We start from the raw sequence: 22,377 nt of genomic DNA on the forward strand, positions 1-22,377 counted from the left end.
GACACAGGAGCTTTGACCCCAGGCCAGTGCTCGGCACATCCCTACACTGACTCGTGTCACGTCCCAGAGCCATGAAAGTAAAATGAGGAGTTGTGCTTATTATTATGTTTCTCATATTATTAATGTAAAAGGGGGGAGTGTTTAAACATATGAAGTAAGTTTAGGAAGGTAAAATGACTGCTCTTATCATCCTTATGTTGGGCAGCTAGACCCTCTGGGCCAGTCCCTCCTCCCCAAGGACTGGGATGCAGGGGTTATGTTTTAGGTCCACTGAGACCCAGACGGGGAAACCACTGTGAGAGAGGGAAAGCTGGGGGACTCCAATCACACCACTAGAATGTGGCTGAGCTCCAAATAAGGCACAGGGTTTTGACTTCCTTGTTCTTACCTGGGCTCTGCTTCTCACTTTCCCCTTTCCCTGAGTTGAGTGGTAGGCCAGCTGGGCTTCAGAGATGTGTGTGCGTGTGTGTCTGACACAGTCTGCTAAGATAATTTTGGGGACTCCTGGGAACATACACCAGGACACAATCAAGGAAACTTCCCACCATCACAGAATAAGGGAACATGGGTGGGGGGTAGGTAGCTCTGGGGCCACTGAGGCAGCATGAGAAGCAATAGTTTGATGGGTGTGCTCCTTCCCTCCCTACATTCATCTAGTTTCTGTCCTAGGATTCAGTGGGCCCACTTACCCCAGACTTAACATAAACTCCAGAAGAGAGAAGGAGATGAAAAGGAAAGAAAATCCAGAACGAGACTGAGTTTCAAATCGGGAATGACATGACTGAGATACCATTGAATTTTAACTAGTTTGCCTGGAAGTGACTAGGTCATTTATTTCTTACATTAGTCAGACTGCATGTTTAAGGTCTGGAATTAAGCTCTGTAGTAGAAAACATGGTTTCTTTATTTGCCATCCAAACTTGTGAGTGGATGAGCTAAAATAATACCTGGGCTCTGACTGCCTTGTGCTTTCCAGGGCTCTATTTCTTCTTTTCTCCTTCCCCTTCTGGGGTTTGGCCTGTAGGATACTTCAAAGAGAGCCTGGGTCAGCCCTACACAGTTAGGAAAGATCAAGATTCTGTGCGGAGTAGGGTAAGATGCGGGGATGTGTGTGTGTTTCTGTTGGGGAGTGGGCTTCACTCTGTGACCCTGGACTGCTAAGATCATTTGGGGATCACCTGAGCATTCTAACCAGGTCATGAGCAGAAGATCACCAGGGATGAACTGAGTGAGGTAGGGAAGGAGCTTTCTACCCCAGCTCGGCAGATCTGCACCTTCTTGAGGGTGGCTCAGAGCCCAGGTCATGACAAGACATGGAAGTTCGCCATTTTCAAGGCAGCAGGTATCGTTCATTCCTCTAGGGAGTGAAAACAGCCGTAGTCCCCCAAGTTCCTGGAAACACTGGAGCTGGTCGAGGGGCACTGAAGGAGATGTGTAGAGTGGGCTCAGTCCAGGTCAAGTATCCTAGAGATTGCATGGCAGTGTTCCCGAGTGAATGGGACCAATTCTTACCACCTGTGCCCCATCCAATGCATATAAATTTCATACCATGCCCTGGACCAGATGTTTCACTGCTAGTATCGGGTTATATCTTCAGCCTATAGATTTAGTGTTACTATTCCTATTTTCCAGGTGAAAAGAAACACTAAGTTGCCATGCCTATGGACTTGCACCTAGAAAGTGGCAGAAACGGCTCTTCATGCTTGGGTACCAGGTTTCAAACTTTGTAGCTGCCCTGATGGAGGGTCCCCAATAACAGTCTCCCCAAGGTCAGGGGGAAGCAAATGGAGGCAGTCAGGAGAGTACAAAGGGAAGGAAAGCAAGGGATCCGTGAAAGTCACGTGCACCTGGCTGGCCGCCATGCCTGTGGGATAGTGTCCCTTTAAGAACCCAGGTGTGGGTCAAGCACTGTACGTAGTTTCAGTTTGGCAGCAGCATCCAGTGTCCTGCTGGCAGCTTCTAGGAAGGCCGGGGCTGTGGACTGGCCAGCAGGCTGTTCCCCTGAGACTGAGTCAATGGGAGAGAAGGAAGCATCTAAAAGTAAGTGTGGCTACTCTGGGACCCCCAGATGGAATGCCCTCTGGAAGGGCCTGGGATGGTGGCTTAGGCAATCACCTACATTCACGACTCTCAGGTGTCCAGACTGGGGTGAGGACAAGGGCTGCAGCCTGTGTGACTGATCATATGCTTGGGGAGCAGAGGTGCATATCCCAAAGAGATGGGTAAGGGCAAACGTGTGAGGAAGCCCTCACCTCCTTTCTGTGAAGTACTAGCAGGTGGGAAGAAGGAATGTCTGTGGTGAGCATGTGTAGTTATTCTCTGAGTTTGGCTGCTGAATTGCCTACTAACTCCTCCATGGGTTAACTGTGTGACCTTCGGCAAGTCACCTAACTGTTCTCTGAGCCTTAGTCTTAAATCTGTAAAATGTGGATAAAAATAGCACCTATAATTATAGGGTTGATTCGAGGTTTAAATGTGAGGTTCAAACATGTGTGATATTGCTTTGAAAACTCTACAGCAAAAAAACAATTGTTTGGTATTTTTCAATTTAGTTTAGTTATTCAAGGACTCGTTGAGAACCAGATCTGGATAATATAATGCACAGAAAGTACCAGGCTACTCTCCCAGCCTGACTCTTTCCCCCTCCCCAGCTTTCTGGTGAGGGTTCATGCAGCAACTTCCCCTGGGCTTCAAGGGAGCTCAAAGAGACTTCCCAATTCACCCCAGCTTTGCTCCATAACGTATATCGCTGTATCCTCCTGCCCTTGCTAAGGTGGGAAAAAAATGAGGTCCTCCCAGTGTAAGCAAGTAAAGTGGTCAGGACCCTCTCCCAGGCACAGGCAGCTTTCTGGAGTCCTCATGGTCCCCCCAGCTCTGCAGCCAGGAGGCCACAGTCATAGGTCTTTCCTCCTTCTATGCTCTCCCGCTGCCCATCCTGATGGTGTCCCCAAGCCAGCCACAGACCCTCCAGCACAAGCACAGCTGTACAAGCTCCATGCCCCACTGCCCCAGTTCCCTCTTTGCCACTGCCTGGGGCCTGGGGCCACCCAAGCTGCTGGCACTGTTTTGGACACAGCTTTCACCATCACTCTCCCCTTCACTAGGGGAATCACAGCTTCCTTAACATCTGGAGAGGGGATGTGCCAGTTCATGGCTTAGGGTAGACCTCCAACTGGTCTGCCCACCACCAGCTCTGGAGCTCTCGATCCAGCCTCATCCTGGCCTGGATGCAGTGGTGCTGTAGCACAAAAGGCCATGAACCAGAAGCCAGGAAAGCATTTAACTCTGCAATCATTGCCTGTCTCTGAGGCCCTCCAGATCATCAGTCCCCAGTCTTTTTGGCACTAGGGACTGATTTGCTCACTCACCTGCTTGCTGTGTAGCCCAGCTCCTAACAGGCCACGGTATTGGTTCGTGGCCTGGAGGTTGAGGACCCCTACTCTAGATCTCGGTGACTGTTTAACAAAGACTGTGACAGCAGCAGCTTCCACACGGTAAGTTCACCTACCCTGGCTTCCATCTCATTTCCACCCAAAACAAGCCTAGGAGTCAGGAGGGGTACGTATCACAATCCCATTTTACAGTCAGGAAACTAAGAATCCTTGAGTTAATATGGATGGTGTAAGGTCACCCACAATACAAACAACAACATTTCAGCACAGCCATTTTGATTGGTGATTGGGGACATTTTGATACCACCTGAAAAACAAAATAACCAACTTTTGAAAGGTAGTATTATCCATGCATGTGCTCAGCAGAGACTCCCCACATCCATGTGTTGGCCTATCTCTGAGGGCTGAGGCCAGGGTTCCCAAGTCCCTGGCTTTGATACAGTACGACATAGTAGAAAGAAGCTCTGGAGGCAATGTGTCTTGTCACAGGACACAAAAGTAATATGCCCTACACATTAGGTGCCGAATAAATAGCAGCTATTATTATTTTTCCGGAAGAAACTTCTTGGCAGGTACCTCTGGGTTCAGGTGTTCCTTTGCAGAAAATATGTTTTCTGTGAAAAGTAGAGAGCAGAGAACTGAACTAACTTCTTTAAGATTGAATTTCCTTCTCTCTCATCTTCCAGCTGTTTCCCTGCAACTCCAAGACCCTCTGCAGTACAGCATAGTGACAAAGAGCTTATACTCTTCATCCAGAGTACTGCATTTGAATCCCATCACAGTCATTTATCAACTGTGTAAATGTGGGCAAATTTTTCACTCTCAGTGTCTCAGTTGTCTCCTCTGTGACATGGGTTGGCCCATTTAATTCTATCTTTTAGGGTATCTGCAAAGATTAAATGAGTTAACACATGTAAAGTACTTGGAAGTTATTCAGTATGTGCTAGCTATCACTACCGTTCACCATTTCTAACCTACTACATAACACGTGTCTCCTCTTTCAGGCCATGCTGGTCCAATCTAAGCAGCTCACCCCCACTGCCATCCACCTTCAAAGGATACCCAATTAATAGAATTCTCTTCACTTCTCACTCTAAGGTGAGAAAAAGAGAAGACTGTTGATTTTAAAGAGGAAATGTATAAGAAACTAACATCTTTTAAATCTTGACACCACATCATGTCAACTCTCCATATTAGGTACAATGATCTTCATTTTACAGATGAAGACTTAAGGTTCAAAGAGTTTAAACCTCCTGTCACCCAAATCACATGGCCCCAAAGTGAAAGAGATGAGAACAAAGCTGTTTAATCAATGCTTTGTTGGCCACTCTCCAATTGCACGGCAACCATGAAAGTCAAGTCCATGGATCCCAGTCCTTTGTGTTTAAGAAATTGAAACCTCTTACAGTTGAAGAGTACTTTATACTATTCAAAGTGCCTCCATATACATTTTCCCATTATCCCCCTCCATATTTTTCCACCCCACATTAGCCCTTCAATCCAGAAGAGTCAGGAACTGCAAAGCTTATTTTATAAGTAAGAAAGTCAAGCCCAAGTAGTAGAGGTCTTCTGTAGCCTGTGACAGAGCAGGACTCTCTGGACTATGGACTCTGGGTTGTTCTCCATCCTCCAGACTCTTCTTCATGTTACTGTCCCTATAGTGTCCCAAACCAAGAAGTCTCTTGGCAAAGCAAAAGAAATCAGTTCTGACTTGCCCTTCTCAGAAAGGAGATGTGAGAATGTAACCATGCCCTGTCCCATCAGTCTTTGCTATGCAGCAGGTCCTTGCCAGGCATTCTCTTGCAAGGCCCCCTGGGGATAAAGAGATTGATCCAGTTGGCCTCTGCCTTCAAGGAGCCTACTGACTTGTAGAATGGATGAGATAAATACCTACACATCAAGGTAAAGTGGGGTGGAGTCAATAACGGGGCTTCTAAGTCTTTGTTGAAAGGTGGAAATCCACAAGTCTTATTCCCAGAGCTTCATGGAGCTAATATTTAAAATGCTTAATTTCCACTTCAGTCTTGCCTTGATAGCAGGTCACTTAGACAGGGAAAGGGCTAGAACATCTTGGATCTTTCTAGCTCATGCATTCTTTAACCCCGTGGCTATTCTTTCTTCAGGTACATGCTCTTGAGAATTCCAATTCCTTTCTCTCAACATTACCTTTACTTGGAGACTCTCCCACACTCTGGGGCTTGTATAAACTATAAATTCTAAGCTCTTGCTCATCATCACTAGCCTAAGCCCTTCCAAACTACACAGACTTCTCTCTCTCCTTAGTGGCGCTGTAGATTCTGGGCTCACTCTAGTCTGTGCTTGGCCCCTGCACCCACAGGAGGTGACAGTGTATTTCCAAAAGGACTCAGGAGGGAGTAGAGGAAATAGGGAAAGGGGTTGTTCAGTACAGGTCAAGAAAATCCCCCTCTTCAGCCAGGCCAGTGCTCTTCACTCCTCTGAGCTCAGAGCTTTCTGCTCCTCCAAATTCACATTCGCAAGATGTCAGAAACTGTGAACTTGGCTTCAAGTGCCCACAGTGCATGCTCTCTGTCCCCTCTGAAGCCCCTGGGGTTGTCAGGGCCCTACTGATCCCCTGCTGTGTACAAAACAGACATAGAGCCCAGAGTTGCTGAAGGGCATATGGCTTATCGACAGCAAGCCAGGATCTGGTCTAGGAGATCCCTCTCCCTCTGAAAAAGGAAGAAACCTACCATTAGATGGACAGAGTTTGGACTCAAGCTATGAGACCTGAAGATCAGTCATTTTAACTGAAGGGGGGCCAGCTAGATTAATTTAACAAGGAGACAAACACTATTCTCCAGCATGGCCTATATCCTTTCCCCATGCCACAGTTGTGTAGCCATGTTATAAATAGATCAGGGCAGAGACTCCATGAAAGAGAATGATCTAGAACATCCTAGCCTCACCAGTGGAAATACAACTTTTATTTTAAGGACCATAGAGGTGCCTTCATGCATGATACACTAGCCTTTGTATATCCCAAAAGAATAGGCCCCTCCACTCATTCAAGCAGTGATAATAGGGTAGTGATCCAATTCTGCTTTGGGTCTTGGAGCCAAGACTCTCTCTAAGCCTTAGATTTCCCATCTGCAGCATGAAGATAATCAATCTACTTCCTGGATTGTTGTGAGGACAGATGAGTCATATAAGAAGCTGGAAATGCACCAGGTACATAGTAGGTGCCCAATACATGTTGTGCTCTTTCCTTAAATAAATCCTTAAATCTAGCTCCACCATAGCACTGGGGCCTTTGTGATACCCGAATCTCCCAGGTTTGGAAGAAAGTCTGGTTTTGAGAGGAAGAGATCTCTAATAATCCTCTAAGCCCAGGGTTCTTTCACCTGTTAAGAGAGAAGTCATGCTTCTAGTTTAGCTTTGGGCAAAGATTTTCTGTTCCTGAGCGTGTGGGTGCCCTCACCCTCCTGCCCTCTCCCCTGGGACTACACTATGTGTTTCCTCACCAAGATAGCCCTCTGCCAGCTTTGACATTCCGGCTGTGCATGCCTGAGGCCTTCATTCCTGGCCCAAGGCTGTGCAAAGAGTGACAGGTACACTAGTGTATCCTCCCCACACATGGACACCAACAGCCATCCAAACAAGTCGTGCATGAGAGGAAGCCTGGGCTGGAAGTCGGGACCCTCATTGGAAAACCTGGTATCTGACTCTCTGTAACCCAGGGCAAATCATTTTTATTAATCCAGAGGAGGGCTGCATCCCCCAGCTCAGTCCATGGGAAGACCCATTCCTGTCTCAAAGAAATATTGAGAAGTTTGCTTATCTAAAGGCAAGAACAGGAAACAGAACCAAGGAGAGAACCATTGGTTTAGGCTCTTAAAACAGCATGAGGCAGTCTGTCCTCCCATCTGAACCCAAAGCCATCGCAAATGGCAGATGGTGGATTCCCTAGGACTCAGCAGCCAGCAGTCTCATGTATTCTAGAGGAGACAGACTTCTCAGCCTTCTGACACCTGCTCTGACCTGGGAGCTTCCCTCATGGTGACTCAAGTTGCTCAATCAGGTGGTCCCCCAGCCAGCATCCCCTGTGCACATCCAGCTTGGGACTGACGTTGGCATTTGGCTAAGACCTCACTCCAGAGGTTAATCATTGGCTTGGTGTGAAAGGTCCTGGGCAATTAACCAGAATTAAGAGAGCCTCCAGTTGCCACCTGACACGCATATCTGTCCTCACTTCCCCTAACCTGCTCCCTTTCCTCATCCAAAGAACTAGAGAAACAGAATACCTTTATCTCCACAAGGAAACAAAAAGGTTCCTTGCTGGGAAATTCCCTCGAGGAAAAGAAGTAACCAAGATAAACAGCTCTATTGCCTTTGGCTCAAGCTAACAACAATGGGAGTTGCTGGGAGAGAAGCAGGGGCTGAGGCAGTAAGGGGAGCCTGAGAGATCTGTCCTGAACCCCCTACTGCTTTGAGCTTTTCTATATTTATGGGGGCTCATTACTGCCCAGATTTGTTTTCTCCTTTAACACTCTTGTTTTCAAGTTCATCCCAAAGTATAAAGCCTGTCAAAGTCTGTGGGAAAGTGGGGATTCCCCTCTCCTCCTGTGGGCTGCAGCTTGTGTCCTAATGATAGCTGTGGTCAGGCTGGGCCCTGGGACCCTCGGCTCCCCCCAGTCCTAAGCTGTATTCGCAAATGGGACAAGGTCCTCATGTGCTGCACCCTCTGAGTGGCCTTGTCTTGGATTCTCCATCTTTGTCTGCCGGCCCTACCCACACAAGATAAAAGAAGCTATAACACCTACCCCAGAACCCAGTCTCTGAAAAAAATGTGGCACATCATTCAGAATCTCTAGATCTTGATTTTCTTATCCATAAAATGGTTATAATTACATCTGTTCTGTCTTGTTTAAAAGGAAATTATAAAGCTCCAGTGAAATAGTGTAAAGGACAATGCTTTGGTAAGCAATGGAGGCTCTAAGATAACAGGAATAAGCACATGGGATAAGCATGCTGCTCTATTTGGGGTGTAATACAGTGCAGTGAGAGAGGTTAAGAGCTTGGATTTTGGAGTCCAACAAAGTTGGGTTCAAATCTCACCCACCCTCCACACTCCCAACCCATCCACCCTTGAGAAAAGCACTTACCCTTTAATCTATCATTTCTTCCTATATAAAATGTGGATAGGAAGACCTATCCTATAGGGGCTGAAGTTTAAATGAGATAATATACCTATAGTCTTTCACACAGTGCCTGAAATATAAGAAAACAATTGACAGTGGTCATGCCCATGACTATTACATTTGTAACTTACTAGGATTCCTCTGTGGGTGTTGGCTTACTCATATGAACACACCATAAAGTATGCCCCCCTCCACCTCCTAGGGATAGCAGCTGAGACAGAGAGACAGGGCTACGTGTTGGTAGTAACCAACCACCCAGCCAGCTGTCCCGAGCTCTTCTTGTACCCAGGACCATGCCTTCTGGGTACTACCCAGGAATACAAAAGAAATGGCGCTTGCATCCCTCTCCCATAGGAACATACAGATGATTTGAGAAGATAAAAATCTGCTTTATAACTTCTGAGGAACAAAAAGTACTGTGGGATGATGAGGCTTTGAGTTCTAATGAGACAGGTGGAGCCATTCATTCTTTCAATAGGATTTATGTCCTTTGCTGGAGATACAAAACCAAACAGGTGTGCCAGGAGTTCTAAGGTCAGGTAGACTTAGAAGACTTAGGAGCTTCATCACTTCATGCTATTGTCTTTCAGCATCCAAGCAAGAAATTGGACTGGGCAACACAGCCTGGAGGGAGCCACCAGCGATGATACTCTTCTTCCTTGCCTGCCTGCTGGCTGTCCTCCCAGGTGCGTCTGTCAGGTCACAGCCCACTCCCTGTAGGTTCCAGTTCCCTGGGTACACTGAGATCTGGCCCATCCTCAGGAGTGTCCTTCTCAAAAGATGCACTCCCTCAAGAAGGTATCACACCGATGATTCGGAAAAGCCATGTCTGAAAATGGATTGGGGATCAGAAACAAGAATGGCAGTTTCTCATTTCAAGGCCAGGGTCTGGTCTTCACTTGGAATTATAAAAGATCTTGACCTTGAACTATGAGCTGCTATGAGATTTGGGGAAAATGACTTATCCTTCCTGGCTCTCAATATTTTTACGTGGGAAAAAAGGAAATAATCTACAAAGTGTTTTTAGAAATGTAAGGAGATAACAGACAGCAAATGCAAAAGTGTAGCAACCTACAAAAGTGGTTTTTAAATTTTTATTTATTTATTTTTAAATTTTTATTTTTAGAGAGGGGAAGGGGGGGAGAAAAAGAGGGAGAGAAATACCAGTGTGAGAGAGAAATATCGATTGGTTGCATCTCATAGATGCCCTCATCAGGAACCGAACCCACAACCTAGGCATGTGCCCTGACTGGGAATCAAACCAGCAGTCTTCCCATTTGCAGGACAATGCCCAGCCAACTGAGCCACACTGCTCAGGGCTGAAAGTGTCTTTTTTTAATAAACAAGGGATACCATTAAATACTTTTGCATTCCACTGTCCTTTAGGTGGTTGTCATTAAGACATTATAGTTAGAATTCAGTAATGATTAATCAGTTTTTTTACCCAACAGCAGCAACTGTTTAGCTCTAAGACATGTAAATAACCCACAGAAGGCCCATGTTTAAGGGGTAAATTTTATCTCCTTGAGGTGGGTTCTTGGGATCCCTTGAGCAGGCTTTACCTCCCATGGCCTTTAGAAAGCCTCTGTTCTCTGTCTCCACAGTGGTCTCCACGAAGAGTCCCATCTTTGGTCCCCAGGAGGTGAGCGAAGTGGAAGGCAGCTCAGCATCCATCAAATGCTACTATCCAGACACCTCTGTCAACCGGCATTCCCGGAAGTACTGGTGCCAGCAGGGAGCCAGGGGCCGCTGCACAACCCTCATCTCGGACAGCTACATCTCCAAGGAGTATCAGGGCAGAGCCAACATCACCAACTTCCCAGAAAGCAACATGTTTGTGATAGACATTGGTCATCTCACTGAGAAGGACTCTGGGCACTACAAGTGCGGTTTGGGCATTATTAACCAAGGGCTATTCTCTGAAGTGAAACTGCAGGTCAGCCCAGGTGAGGATCCTTGGGCTTCTGTGGGAAAGTGAGAGGGAATCATCTCAGGGGCAAAAGGAAGGCTTAAGGAAGAAGGTCCTGAGAGAGAGGGTGTCCTAGCAAAAGGTGGGGGAAGCTGTGGGTCCTCCTCCCTCCAGAAGCAAGGACCTTTCACAGAATATGAGAATGAGACAGATGGCACCTACCTGGGGTGGCAGGTGGGCCTTTCTAGGTCTTCATGGCCTATACATTTTAGGGTTTTATTGAGGCCCTAACTTAGAAGGGCATCAGGAGGACAATTTCTCTCATTGTGTTTGGTGCAGGTGGGACAGGAGGTCTATGAACTAAGAGAAATAGAATAGGCAGGGAGAGATTTAGAGGGATCTTTAAATTCTTGCCACTAGTGTACCCTTTAGATCAAGACCTCAGGTCACCAGAAGGCTTCTTTGAAAATGCATTTTTTACCTGGGATCCATTACTCCATCAACACTCTCAGCATAAACTAAATAGCCAGTTCTTGCCCAAAGACCAGAGCTTCGGAAAGGTGGGCCCCTGAACAAGGCTATTGTAATTGAGAGAAGAAAAAAAATAAAGATTTTATGACAAGGTTTTAATAACAAGGGCATTTTAGGTAATTAAGGGAAATTAAAAGAGAAAAGCCTGAGGAAAGAAATTTGTAGGGATTCCCAAAGACACATTTTACGCTTTGTGCTTAGTGTTACCCATGGACCAAATAAAGAGTTCATTTAGGTGACTGTGGAGATTCATAAAATCAAAAAGTCTTCAGATCCAAGGAGAGCTTGGAGTTGACCCTGTGTAGGACATTCAGAAGAACATTGGAGATAATGAGTATGCACGTACAATCAAGTACTGTATTTACATTTGGCAGAAATCCATTGCTCCACAAAGAAGTGCATTCCATGTTTAGATTGTTGTAAATTTTAGAAACTCTCACACAATATACTGAAATCCACCCCCTTGCGCTTAACATTTATTCTGTTCATTTCAGCACATTATTTTTGACACCTTCTATGTATAGGCATCATATTAGGTGCTGCATGGGAGTCAAACACATATAAAGCATCTGTGCCCTCAAAGGACTTCCAGTCTGTGGGAAACAAAATTACCTATAACTAAACTGGATGTATATGGTACAGATGAAATAATAGAGAACAAAGAAGAGGTTAAGATTAGTGCCAGTCTGAAGAGGGCTTTGTGGAGGAAACAGTAATAAAGCTGGGTTTTGGAAGACATTCTGACACTGTCCCTTTGGGGAGGGCATTCCAGGTGACAGATACACCCAGACCCTCACTAGAAACGTTGAGTTGTCCTATGTCTCAAGAAAGTGAAATCACAACTTGCCTCCCACCGCTCATCCTGCAGGTCCTGAGCTCCGAAATGACACTAAAGTCTATACAGCAGAGCTGGGAAGAACAGTGACCATCAATTGCCCTTTCAAGCCTGAGAATGCTGGTAAGAAGAAGTCTGTGTGCAAGAAGACAGGAGAAACCTGTATCCCAGTCATCGACTCCGATGGGTATGTGAACCCCAACTACAACAACAGAGCTCACATCAGTGTTCATGGCACCAGCTATGCAATCTTCAGCTTTGTCATCAACCGACTCCAGCTCAGCGATGCTGGCTCATATGTTTGCAAGGCTGGGGATGATTCTAATGGTGACAAAAGCAATGCTGACCTGGATGTGCTGAAGCCGAACACTGAGCTACTTTATGGAGACCTGAGGGGTTCTGTGACCTTTGATTGTGCTGTGGGCTCTGAGATGGCACATCTTCCCAAATTTCTATGCCGGGAGATTAAAGGGAAACCCTGCGAAATTGCCATCAACACCCTGGGGCAGATTGCTCAGGCCTTTGATGGAAGGATCCTGGTTACTCCCAAAGAAAGGGGCTTCTTCAGTGTGCACATTACAGGCCTGAGGAAAGAAGATGCAGGGAGCTACCAGTGTGGAGCCCACTCTGATGGTGAGCCTGAAGAAGGCTGGCCCACCCAGGTTTGGCAACTCTTTGTCAATGAAGGTAAGACTTGAGAGAAAGAAAGGAAAGAGGTGGGGTGATTGGCAGATGAGTGCCTAATTTGCTCCCTATGAATATATTCAATGTTCATCTGTCAGTCAACAATACCTGCTTGCAGACAAGCCCTGAACTGGATGCTATCTGAGTAGCTGTCCTGAACAGCTAGTTAACAGCTAGAAAACACAGCCTCAGCCTTGTGTTATCTTTTCATTCTTCTTCTCTGTCATCATTTTGATGGCTTTCCCTGGTTAATAGAAATGAGAAGAGTCAAGCTCCTGATTGAAGCAAGGCGCATAGATTGTCTGGGTTTCAGAGAGTCGCAGTGAGGACATAGCTTGGAATCCCAGTGCTATGTCCAGGCTGGTACTCCCTTACCCATAGCAGAATGGCACCTCATACCTTACGCTCAAATGGCAGAAAGAGGAGCTTGTCTTGCTCTCACAGCTTTCCCAGGAAGGCAGTGCCCTGCCTCTAAATTTTCCTCTTTAAGATCTCTTAGGGTTAATTGTCATTCAGCAAGATCTGGCTTACTTAGCCCTATTTCAGCCAGCCGTCAGTGTGGTGGAAATCCCTGCTCCTTCTCACTCTTACGCCTCTTTGTGATTTCACTCTGAGGACCACTCTGCATAGAGTTATCCTCATAAGAACCACCAACCAATAATTACAGTTCAACCTCACTGCCCTTGTGACTTTTAAGAGCCTCACATTCTTTGGCCATCATTTCTCTGTCTGGCTTAGGGTCTCTATCACATTCCTCAGCAACTTCAGTCACCCAGGGTTCTCACTGAACCTCAGCATGAACTACTCAGAGAAGGGCTGTCCTTCTCTTTAAAAGGGCCCTCAGGGTCCTCAGCAATTAAACTTATCTGTGCTACATAGTTTATATTTTAAATCATACTGTTCTAAATGTATTTTCTTAATTTGGGGAAAATCCATCAGTCTATTTTTGTGAGACAAACTAGTAAACAGGCAAAAACTTACAGAGAGGAGAATTTTTGTAGGAAGTCCAAAGAGAGGAGCTGATAGTCTCCTTAATTCCTTCCAGTTTCCACTCAGAATGGGGCAGGGAGGCAACAAGATGTCTTGACTAGTGGTAAGGTTTACAGGGCCTGCTTGGCTGGTTCCAGTTACAGGCTCCATGACATTACAAGAGTCTCATTTTCTGAGGACGGTGAGGTGATTAGCCAACCTCACTTCCCACCTGGCTGAGACCAGGGGGAAGAGCCTGCCTCTGACCGTGTTGGGGTTCTTCCATCCCGTCTGTCTATTCTTCTAGAGACGACAATGCCTCATACTCCCTCTGTGGTGAAAGGCGTGGTAGGAGGCTCTGTAGCCATACTCTGCCCCTACAACCTTAAAGACAGAGACAGCCTGAAGTACTGGTGTCGCTGGAATGTGCAAAGTGGCTGCCCACAGGTGGTGAACAGCATGGGGCTGGTGAATAAGGAGGAGTACAAGCAGTACGGGGGCCGGCTTGTCCTGCACGAAGAGCCAGGCAATGGCACTTACACGGTCATACTCAACCAGCTCACCAAGGAGGATGCCGGGTTCTACTGGTGTCTGACCACCGGCAACACTAACTGGTGGTTCACAGTGGAGCTCAAGATTGTCGAAGGTAAGGGCTGAACTGGGGCAAGAGAGAAGGGAGGCAGCTCAGGACTACCCCACCCCACCCCAGTCAGCAGCAGCAGCCCTCCCAACCATTCTTCCTTCCACTTCACCCACCTCCATGCTGATGAGACAGATATCAGGGGAAAGCCTACCTGTGGAGAGGCCATGATTTCACACCTGCAATGAGCACCCTTCCCTGCATGCATGCAGCATTCACTCTTCGAACTACCACACATAGCATGACCTACCTGAAATAGAGCACAGCTCTTTGTATTGAGTCCAAAAAAGAAGAGCAAGGAAAGCAAGCTGGAGCCAGTTGACAAGATTCTATGTTTTCTGATAGACTGATTGATTTGTGGTGGTCACTCCTAATAATTATTGCGTAGGTGCATAATTACATTTCCTATGCAGTCAGGATAATGTTATTGCTCTATTGCTGTTCAAAGAGGAAATGGGCTGTGGACCAAGGTCCCCACCACAGTCATTTCCCTGCAGCATCATCAGCACTGCCAATTTCTGTGCCTATTCTTCCCTTCCTCCCTGCTTCAGGAGAGCCAAGCCTCGAGGTACCCAAGAATGCCATTGCACAGCAAGGGGAGACTCTTGAGCTGCCCTGCCACTCACCATGCAAATTTTTCTCATACGAGAAATATTGGTGCAAGTGGAGCAACAAAGGTTGCAAGGCCCTGCCCAGCCAAGACAAGGGAACCAAGCAGCCCTCCGTGATCTGTGACCAAAATAACCAGCTCACATCCCTGATCCTGAATCCAGTCAACAAGGAGGACGAGGGCTGGTACTGGTGCGGGGTGAAAAAGGGCCTCCGATTTGGAGAGACCACAGCTGTGTACGTGAAAGTCAAGGACAAGGTGAAGGGTGAGTCTCCAAGGCCAAGGCCTACTCCTCCCTGGACCCCAGAGAAAGGCTCCTGCCTGACCGCTTCTCCATCAGGGTTGGGGTGAGGGGGCAGGTTTGGCTCTAAGAGGCTGGAGAAGGAAAGATTTTGCCCCCACATAGTCTTAGCCCTCCAAAAAGGCAACTCAAATAAACACACAAACTTAGAAAAAAGAGCAAGTTTTACATTTAATCTCAGCCTCAAGACAAGTCCCATAGTTGCCCCTTCAGGCCATTTGAAAACCTTTTCAAATGTAGAGGTCTTCCTTTTTATGTAGCAATTTCCAAGTCACTGTCATATGCAATACACTCTGCCAAAGCCTGCTGTACAAGACAGCCAGAGGCCTTCTACAAGGTCCAATGAAGAAATTTAAGGAGGCCTCTTCTAGTAAAGTTGCATTTCACACCCTTTTTTAGAATGTCACATGAGCTATTTTATCACTAATGAGGGTATTTTAGTCCCTCTAGAAATGCAACTAATGTGTCTGGGTCCTGCTGGTCAGCCTCACTAAGGGACCCAGTGTCAAGCTACCAGCAGGGTGAGCACTGTCATCCAGCCCTACAGTCAGGAGGCCTTGGGTAGGGTTTTTAAAGCTGTGAAAAACCTCCCTGTCCCCCAATGTTGAGTCTGTCAACTGTCATGCATGGTTGGATCTATGATACAGAGCCTTGTAGATGAGAATGAATTTGGTGTTAATGGGACAGAGACTATCTGTGACAAACAAGAGAAGCCTATCACTCTATTTCTAGCATTAACCAGGACCCTCCCTTAACAGCTTTGAATGCTCATTCTGACCCATAATAAAGTCTAATTCCACAGACCTCAAGGAGTGAAAACAGAGAAAAAGCCATAATCCAGCCCCACTCTGCTCTCTCCAAGGGTCCCAAGATGTCAGCCAAGTGAACGCAGCTCCTGGTGAGGAAGTGATAGAACAAGGTGTCAGAGAGATTGAGAACAAAGTCGCTCAGGATCCCAGAGTTTTTGCAGAGGAAGTAGTAGTAGTGAAGGATACTGGAGACACAGATGGTGGGAGCAGAGCATCTGCAGACCCCAGCAGGTAAGGAAGGATTTGGGGCTCCCCACTCAGAGAATATCTCACAGGAGGAAGACCTGAGGCTGGGCCACAAGATCTGAGCCTGTCAGTTTACCAATATAGTCGGGGCAGCCCTCATGGCCTCTGCTTGTGTTCGGGAGCATCAGGGGTTGCTCTCTACCCTTCTTTGCTGGCCGGGGCAGTCTTTATCATACAGTTTAATTTCCCAGGCCTAGGGTGCAGAGAAGGCCCTGCCCCTGCCTTTCCCAAGTCTAGGAAGGTTTCTTAGAAAAATGGAGTTGGAGGGCTATATCAGGAGGAGGGACTGGATTAACCTGGGAGGAAGAAGTAGCCAGAACCAACCTGCCAGCATATCGTGGGACACCCAGGTGTTTTTTCAGTGACTGACTAACTGAATCTTTCTTCCAGCCCCAGCTCCGCAGGACAAGGAGCGAACTCCACAGTACTGGTCTCCACCCTGGTGCCCCTGGCCCTGCTGCTGGCATTGGGAGCCATGGCAGTGGGAGTGGTGAGAGCCCGGCACAGGAGGAATGTTGGTGAGCCCCGGGGTGCTCCCTGCCCCTCATCTTCAGTCCCTTGGTGGGTGCTGCCATGGTCCCTACTCTTTTATAACCTCAAGAAAAACTTTGGAAAAGCAAGATGGGAAAAGCTAAACCCATAGGTACCCAAAATTTAAATTAAGTGCTACTGTCCAAATACTATCTCTGGAAGGCCATCCCCAATTGCTCAGGTCTAAGTTCAGAGGCAGGGCTGCCAGGAAAAGGAGAGGAGGATGCTGGGGGACCTGCACTTCCACCCTAGTTTGGGAACTAATTGGATGTGTGACTTTGGGTGTCCCCATTGATCTGTGGGCTCAAGACAATGATTGTCATACCACCTCAAAGGGCTGGTATGAGGACAAAATGAGGAGCTGTGCATTTGAAGGTCACAGAGTGACAAACAGGTAAAGGATTAGTGAGTCTTGGTTCTTCATGAAAAGGGACTGGGGAGCAGACTCAGAATGTTTCCAATCTGCTTTGGGTCATAGTGGGAGATGAACAACCACAGGCCCTGCCCCTTACCACAGCTGTCCTGTGGAGCTCCCTCTGAGAGAAGCAGCATGTCCTCTTTTCCAATGTCCCCAGCCCCATCCCTATACCAACTTCTCTTTCTCCCGGACAGACCGGGTTTCAATTAGAAGCTACAGGACAGACATCAGCATGTCAGACTTTGAGAATTCCAGGGATTTTGGAGCCAATGACAACATAGGAGCCTCTCCAGCCACTCAAGAGACATCTCTTGGAGGAAAAGATGGTACGTCTCTCACTTGAGAGGATGGGTGCCTGGCCCCCTGGGAGAGCAGGAATTAAAGCTGACTCTGTGCTCAGTGGGAATATGAGGCTAATGAGGGTTAATTTGCCCCCTTTTCTTCACACAGAGTTCATGGCCACCACTGAGGACACCGTGGAGACTGAAGAGCCCAAGAAGGCGAAGAGGGTAAGGGTGAGGAGGGAGAAGCAGACCTCCCTCTCCCTCGGGTGACAAGGAAATATGGCATGAAGGACAGCGGCTAGACATCAGAATAAACTACCTCAAAGTGGGGGCTGATGTCAGAGCAGCATTCAGGAAAAACATTTGAGGGTGAGATGTATTTTACTGGTTGTGGCACTGATATGGCTGGGGTAGAGGAAGGAAGTGAAGTATGTTTATAAGCTATAAACACAAAGGAGGGGGGAAGACTGGGGGAGAAGGAAGGTAAGTGCAGAAAAGACTTGGCCACAGGGTGGGAAGGTCAAAAATCAAAGGCTGATGATTAGGCGGGTGTTCCTCCTGGGCTGTGGCACCCATGGACTCTATGTCCCCACCCTCCTTGAAAGCTTGCTCAAGACCAGCCTTTTGCCAGGGCCTGGGAGACATTTGCTAGTGGTGGACAATTTGATAGTCACTAGATTATGAATTCAGAGTATTTAGTGTATCCTCTCCTTCCCATCCCCAACCGCTGAGCCGCTGCTCCAAACACTGACTACTCTCCCGTTGCCCCTCAGTCCTCCAAGGAGGAAGTTCACATGGCCTCCCCACCCCAACCAAGTGCAACTTCACTTGCAATCCTATCAGAGGCCGCTCCTGCATTTGGGTCCTATATTAGCCTCCCCTCTGCCTCCCTAATCCTAAGGTAATAGTGTGGACCATATCTACTCTCCCTCAGAGAAGTAGAGACCCCAGCATTAGGAAGAATTAGGGCGAGTTAGCTCTGGAGACAGCCTTCCCCTCAAGCCTTGGGTTGTGTCTCTGGGCTGGTGGAGAAAGAAAAGCCTGAACCCCTGTGGTTGACACCAGCCTAGGCCCCCTTGCCCTCACTGAACTGTGTGGGCAGAGCTTCCGGGGACAGGCCCAGGCAGCAGAGGGTTCCACTCCATGTGTCGGAAGGAGGTAGTGAGACAGAGAGAGATATTTTTAGAAGCTGCAACTTTCCATTTCTAAAAATTAGTCCCTGTTGATAAGCATGGGGTCATCACAGGTAAGCTTGGGTCACTGGGCCACAATTATGAATTCAGGATATTTAATGTATCCTCTACCCCTAGCCCTACCTGCTGGGCCACTGCAAACACTGACTGCTCTCCTGTTGTCCCCCTAGTCCTCCAAGGAAGAAGCTGAAATGGCCTACACCGCCTTCCTGATCCAAGCCAACAACATGACGACTGATGTCCAGGATGGCCCCAGCAAAGCCTAGGCAGAGCACTGGCCACCATCTCCTTCCACCTTGACAATCACCTTCAGAATCAATCACACTGATCCTTAGGGCCTTCAGCTCCAGGGGCTTCACTGTCTGCACTCACACCCCACCTAGGCTTTTCCTACCTGTCCTCAAAGAGTGTGCTGGTCCCTCCTAGTGACATTCCAGCCTAGCCTCATTCCTCTTGAGGGTGGGGAGTTCCCACCTTAGGGAACTTATTACTCACAAGACAACTAAGGTGTGGAAGGAGAATGGAATTTTTAGAGAGGCCTTGTCAAACAGAGAGGTGTAGGGAGATAATTTTAGAAAGGAGGACCATTTGGTGCTTCTCTGCACCCTGATTATGGGATGTCAGTAAGATTCTCCTTTTTCACTGAATCCCTCCATCTCCCATTTGTCCTCTCTTCTTCTTTCCTTCACTGAAAATACATCATACATGAATCCTTACCAGCACCCAAGAACTCTGTTAGATGCATGAACAGAGAACATACCAAGTCTGCAGCCTTTCTGTGAACATCACTGAGTCCTTGGAAGCCACGGCTCCTCTCAGGGTACATGCACTCACTACCACCTGAAATCTTCAACAAGAGTACTCACCTCTTTGCCCATATTGAAAGAAACCGTACAATGTCTGGAACCCTAAGGCCTGAGGGATACATACAATTAATCATAAACACACATTCTTAACATTTCACAGGTGAGAAAATTGAGGTCCTGAGAGTTGAAGAGGATTGCTCAGGACCACTAAGTGAGATACACTAGTGTCAAAACTAGATTTGTTCTCTCCTATTTTCTCAGCCAGAGGTCTCTCTGTAAGGGCCCCTGCTCACCTGGTGAAAAGAGAATTCTTACTCTAGAAGAGAAGTAAGAGGAGTAGGTCAAGGAGGAGGAAGAGGAGAAAGAGGAGGAAGAGAAAAGTGAACATGGAGGATGGTCTTTCACAGGCCCCACCTCTGGGAAGATAGCCACTTCCCTTTCTGTCGCTCACGGGGACCTAAGAGGATAAGAGAATGGTCAAATACTCATAACCCCTCTATTGGAAGAGTTCTGAGTAGAAGGGAAGAAAAGAGGATATTTGATGATGCAAACGAGGGGCTGATTTCCAAAGAGCTAAAATTTGCCCTAACTGGTGTGGCTCAGTTGATTGGGTGTCATCCTGCAAGGCAAAGAGTTGCAGATTCGATTCCTGGTCAGGACACATGACTGGATTGCTGGTTCCGTCCCGGGTTGGGTAGTGGCACTAGGGGCAACCGATTGTTGTTTCTCACATCAATATTTCTCTCCTTCTCTTTTTCCCTCCCTTCCCTCTTTCTATGAATAAATAAGTAAAATCTCAAAAAAAAAAGCAAAATAAAACAAAAAAAAAGAGCTAAGGTTTAAGGTCATTTTCCCTCAGAGCTCTGTACTTCAATCAGCTAGCACTTGCTAACAAATAAAAAATGTGAATTAATAATTAAAGACCATGATTGCCACCAAGAAGGCTCAGACTGCATTTGTCCCCCATATCTTCTGTTCCCCCATACTTTCTGTTCTCCCATACCTTCTACTGACCCCTTTCAGAGCAGCTCACTCAACTCCCACTTCCAGGCACCCCATGACATGCATCTGAACCAAAGTTTCCTCCATCTCCAGCACCAAGCTGATGAGGGCAATGAAGCTGCCTCTAAGTGGGGCAGAGGTTACCTGCAATAAAAGAATAGTGGGAGTCTACACTAATAGTCAAGACCTCAATACTCTGTGTTGCAGAACATAATTAAACTATTTGTTATCAGCTAAGCAAAATAAGCTAAGTTCTTAGCTGTCAGAAAAAGCTAAGAACCATATGATTTCACTCTTATGTGGAATATGGAACTGAAACTCACAGACACCAATGGACAACAGTATGGGGTTTCCAGGGGGAAGAAGGGGAGGGGTAGTAAAGAGTAAAGGGGGCCAAATGTTTGCTGATGGAAGATGATTTGACTTTGGGTGGTGGGCACACAAATAATATACAGGTCATGAATCATACAAATCTACACTTGAAACCTAGTTGACTCTTTTAACCAAGGTCACCCCAATACATTTAATAGAATTAAAAAAGACTATTTGTAATGGAATAAGCAGGTATAACCAGTGTTCCTCTTGTCATTAAAAAAATTATTGGTGAAACATGCATAAAATACTTGACCTTGAATTGCATACTTTCCTGGCATGTCCTCCAAGATTAAGTTGCTATTAATCAAAACTCAAGCAATCAAATGAACAAACTCCCTCCATAGGAATATCACCTAGAAGCTAGTTAAAGGGTAACTTAGGTTGTAGAGCACTTGATCCAAAGTCTCTTGGGGGACAGTGGTCAGATAAAGGACCGCATTGCCCACTAAGGACACTCCTAGGTTCTGGCACAGAAACTTGTCATCTTATAAGCCCCTACCCCACTCCAGATTCTTCCTCAGGGTTCTGTGTGTGGAGAGTTCTTTCTGGGAGAGAGTTCTTCCCAGATTTCTATCCTGCATGACATGGGGCAGAACCTTTTCTTCTACCCTGGCCTCGAACATAATGTTCCTGATGTCACACACTTCCTAAGCCTGCCCTTGACGAGACTCAGACATCAGGCCTCCTCAGTCTCCCCTGCAGCCCCACCAACTGCAGTGCCCAGTCCTGATTGAGCCTTGGGTTCCTTGCTAGCCAGGAGAGGTGGTGGTCTGGAATAGAACTGTGATCTCTGTAATAGGGATGCATATCTGGCTTCTCCTGGAATGAGAACAACTAATTCCAGGAGCACCAAAACTACAAGGTGTGTCAAAACCTATCACAGTTTTACCTCTGGGAAGCTAGGTTGTGCCTGAGGCAGAGGGTTAAGGTGCAGCTTCCATATTAATGTCAATAACCTACGATCCTGAGCTCAGGCAGCCTGTTACAGTGCCTAGAATCAAAGGCAAATAAATGTACTAAAGCTGCAAACAATTTTATATTATTCTTGACTGATGATGCCGATAGGTAAAAGCAAGTATAAAATGCACTGCCCAAAGTCCACCTGCTTCTTATGCAGCACGTTGGACAAAGAAACTCTTCTGTGAAGAAGGAAGCTGGTCTATAGCCAACATGAGATACTGATAAGTTAAAAGGTCACCAACTGCAGGAGTGCATTAATTTCCTAGGACTGCTGTAACAAAGTACCACAAACTGGGTGGCTTAAAACCAGTAATTTATTCTCTCACTCTTCCAGAGGCTAGAAAGTCTGAAATAGAGTCATCTGTAGGGTTGGCTCTTTCTGGAAGAGTTGAGGGAGCATCTGTTCATGACTCTCTCCTAGTTTTTGGTGGTTGCCAGTATTCCTTGGCATTTTTTGTCTTGTAGATGCATCACTCCTATCTCTGCCTCCATCACCATATGGCCTCTCCCCTGTGTCTCTCTCTGTGACTTCACACAACTTTTTTATAAGGACATCAGTCAGTGAATTTAAGGCCCACCCTCATCTAGTTTGGCCTCACCTGAAGAGTTCCTGTTCCTAAATGATGTCATATCCTGAGGTTCTAGATGGACACGAATATTGGAGGAACACGACTTGGCCCAGGACAAGGGAGAAACAACTCAGCTGTGGGCTTGGTGATGGTG

At 46.9% G+C, this 22,377-nt stretch overlaps 1 protein-coding gene across 2 annotated transcripts; it reads left to right on the top strand.

Moving 5' to 3' along the window:
- Nucleotides 1–1,893: 1,893 nt before the first annotated feature.
- Nucleotides 1,894–20,256, top strand: PIGR (polymeric immunoglobulin receptor). 2 transcript variants are annotated; one of them, XM_037067065.1, is made up of 12 exons: nt 1,894–2,040; nt 4,397–4,490; nt 9,142–9,237; nt 10,156–10,497; nt 11,860–12,513; nt 13,787–14,125; nt 14,671–14,994; nt 15,893–16,070; nt 16,476–16,603; nt 17,229–17,360; nt 17,485–17,543; nt 18,682–20,256. In XM_037067065.1, the coding sequence occupies exons 3-12, from the start codon at nt 9,195–9,197 to the stop codon at nt 18,775–18,777; spliced, it is 2,295 nt and encodes a 764-aa protein (XP_036922960.1). In that variant the 5' UTR covers nt 1,894–2,040; nt 4,397–4,490; nt 9,142–9,194; the 3' UTR covers nt 18,778–20,256. The 2 variants fall into 2 exon arrangements, with proteins under 2 accessions (XP_036922960.1, XP_036922959.1); XM_037067064.1 differs by lacking the exon at nt 4,397–4,490.
- Nucleotides 20,257–22,377: the final 2,121 nt, after the last annotated feature.

Source organism: Sturnira hondurensis, unplaced genomic scaffold (assembly GCF_014824575.4).
Source record: "Sturnira hondurensis isolate 20B ecotype Veracruz unplaced genomic scaffold, ASM1482457v3 Scaffold0017082, whole genome shotgun sequence".
In the NCBI taxonomy this organism is placed as follows: domain Eukaryota; kingdom Metazoa; phylum Chordata; class Mammalia; order Chiroptera; family Phyllostomidae; genus Sturnira; species Sturnira hondurensis.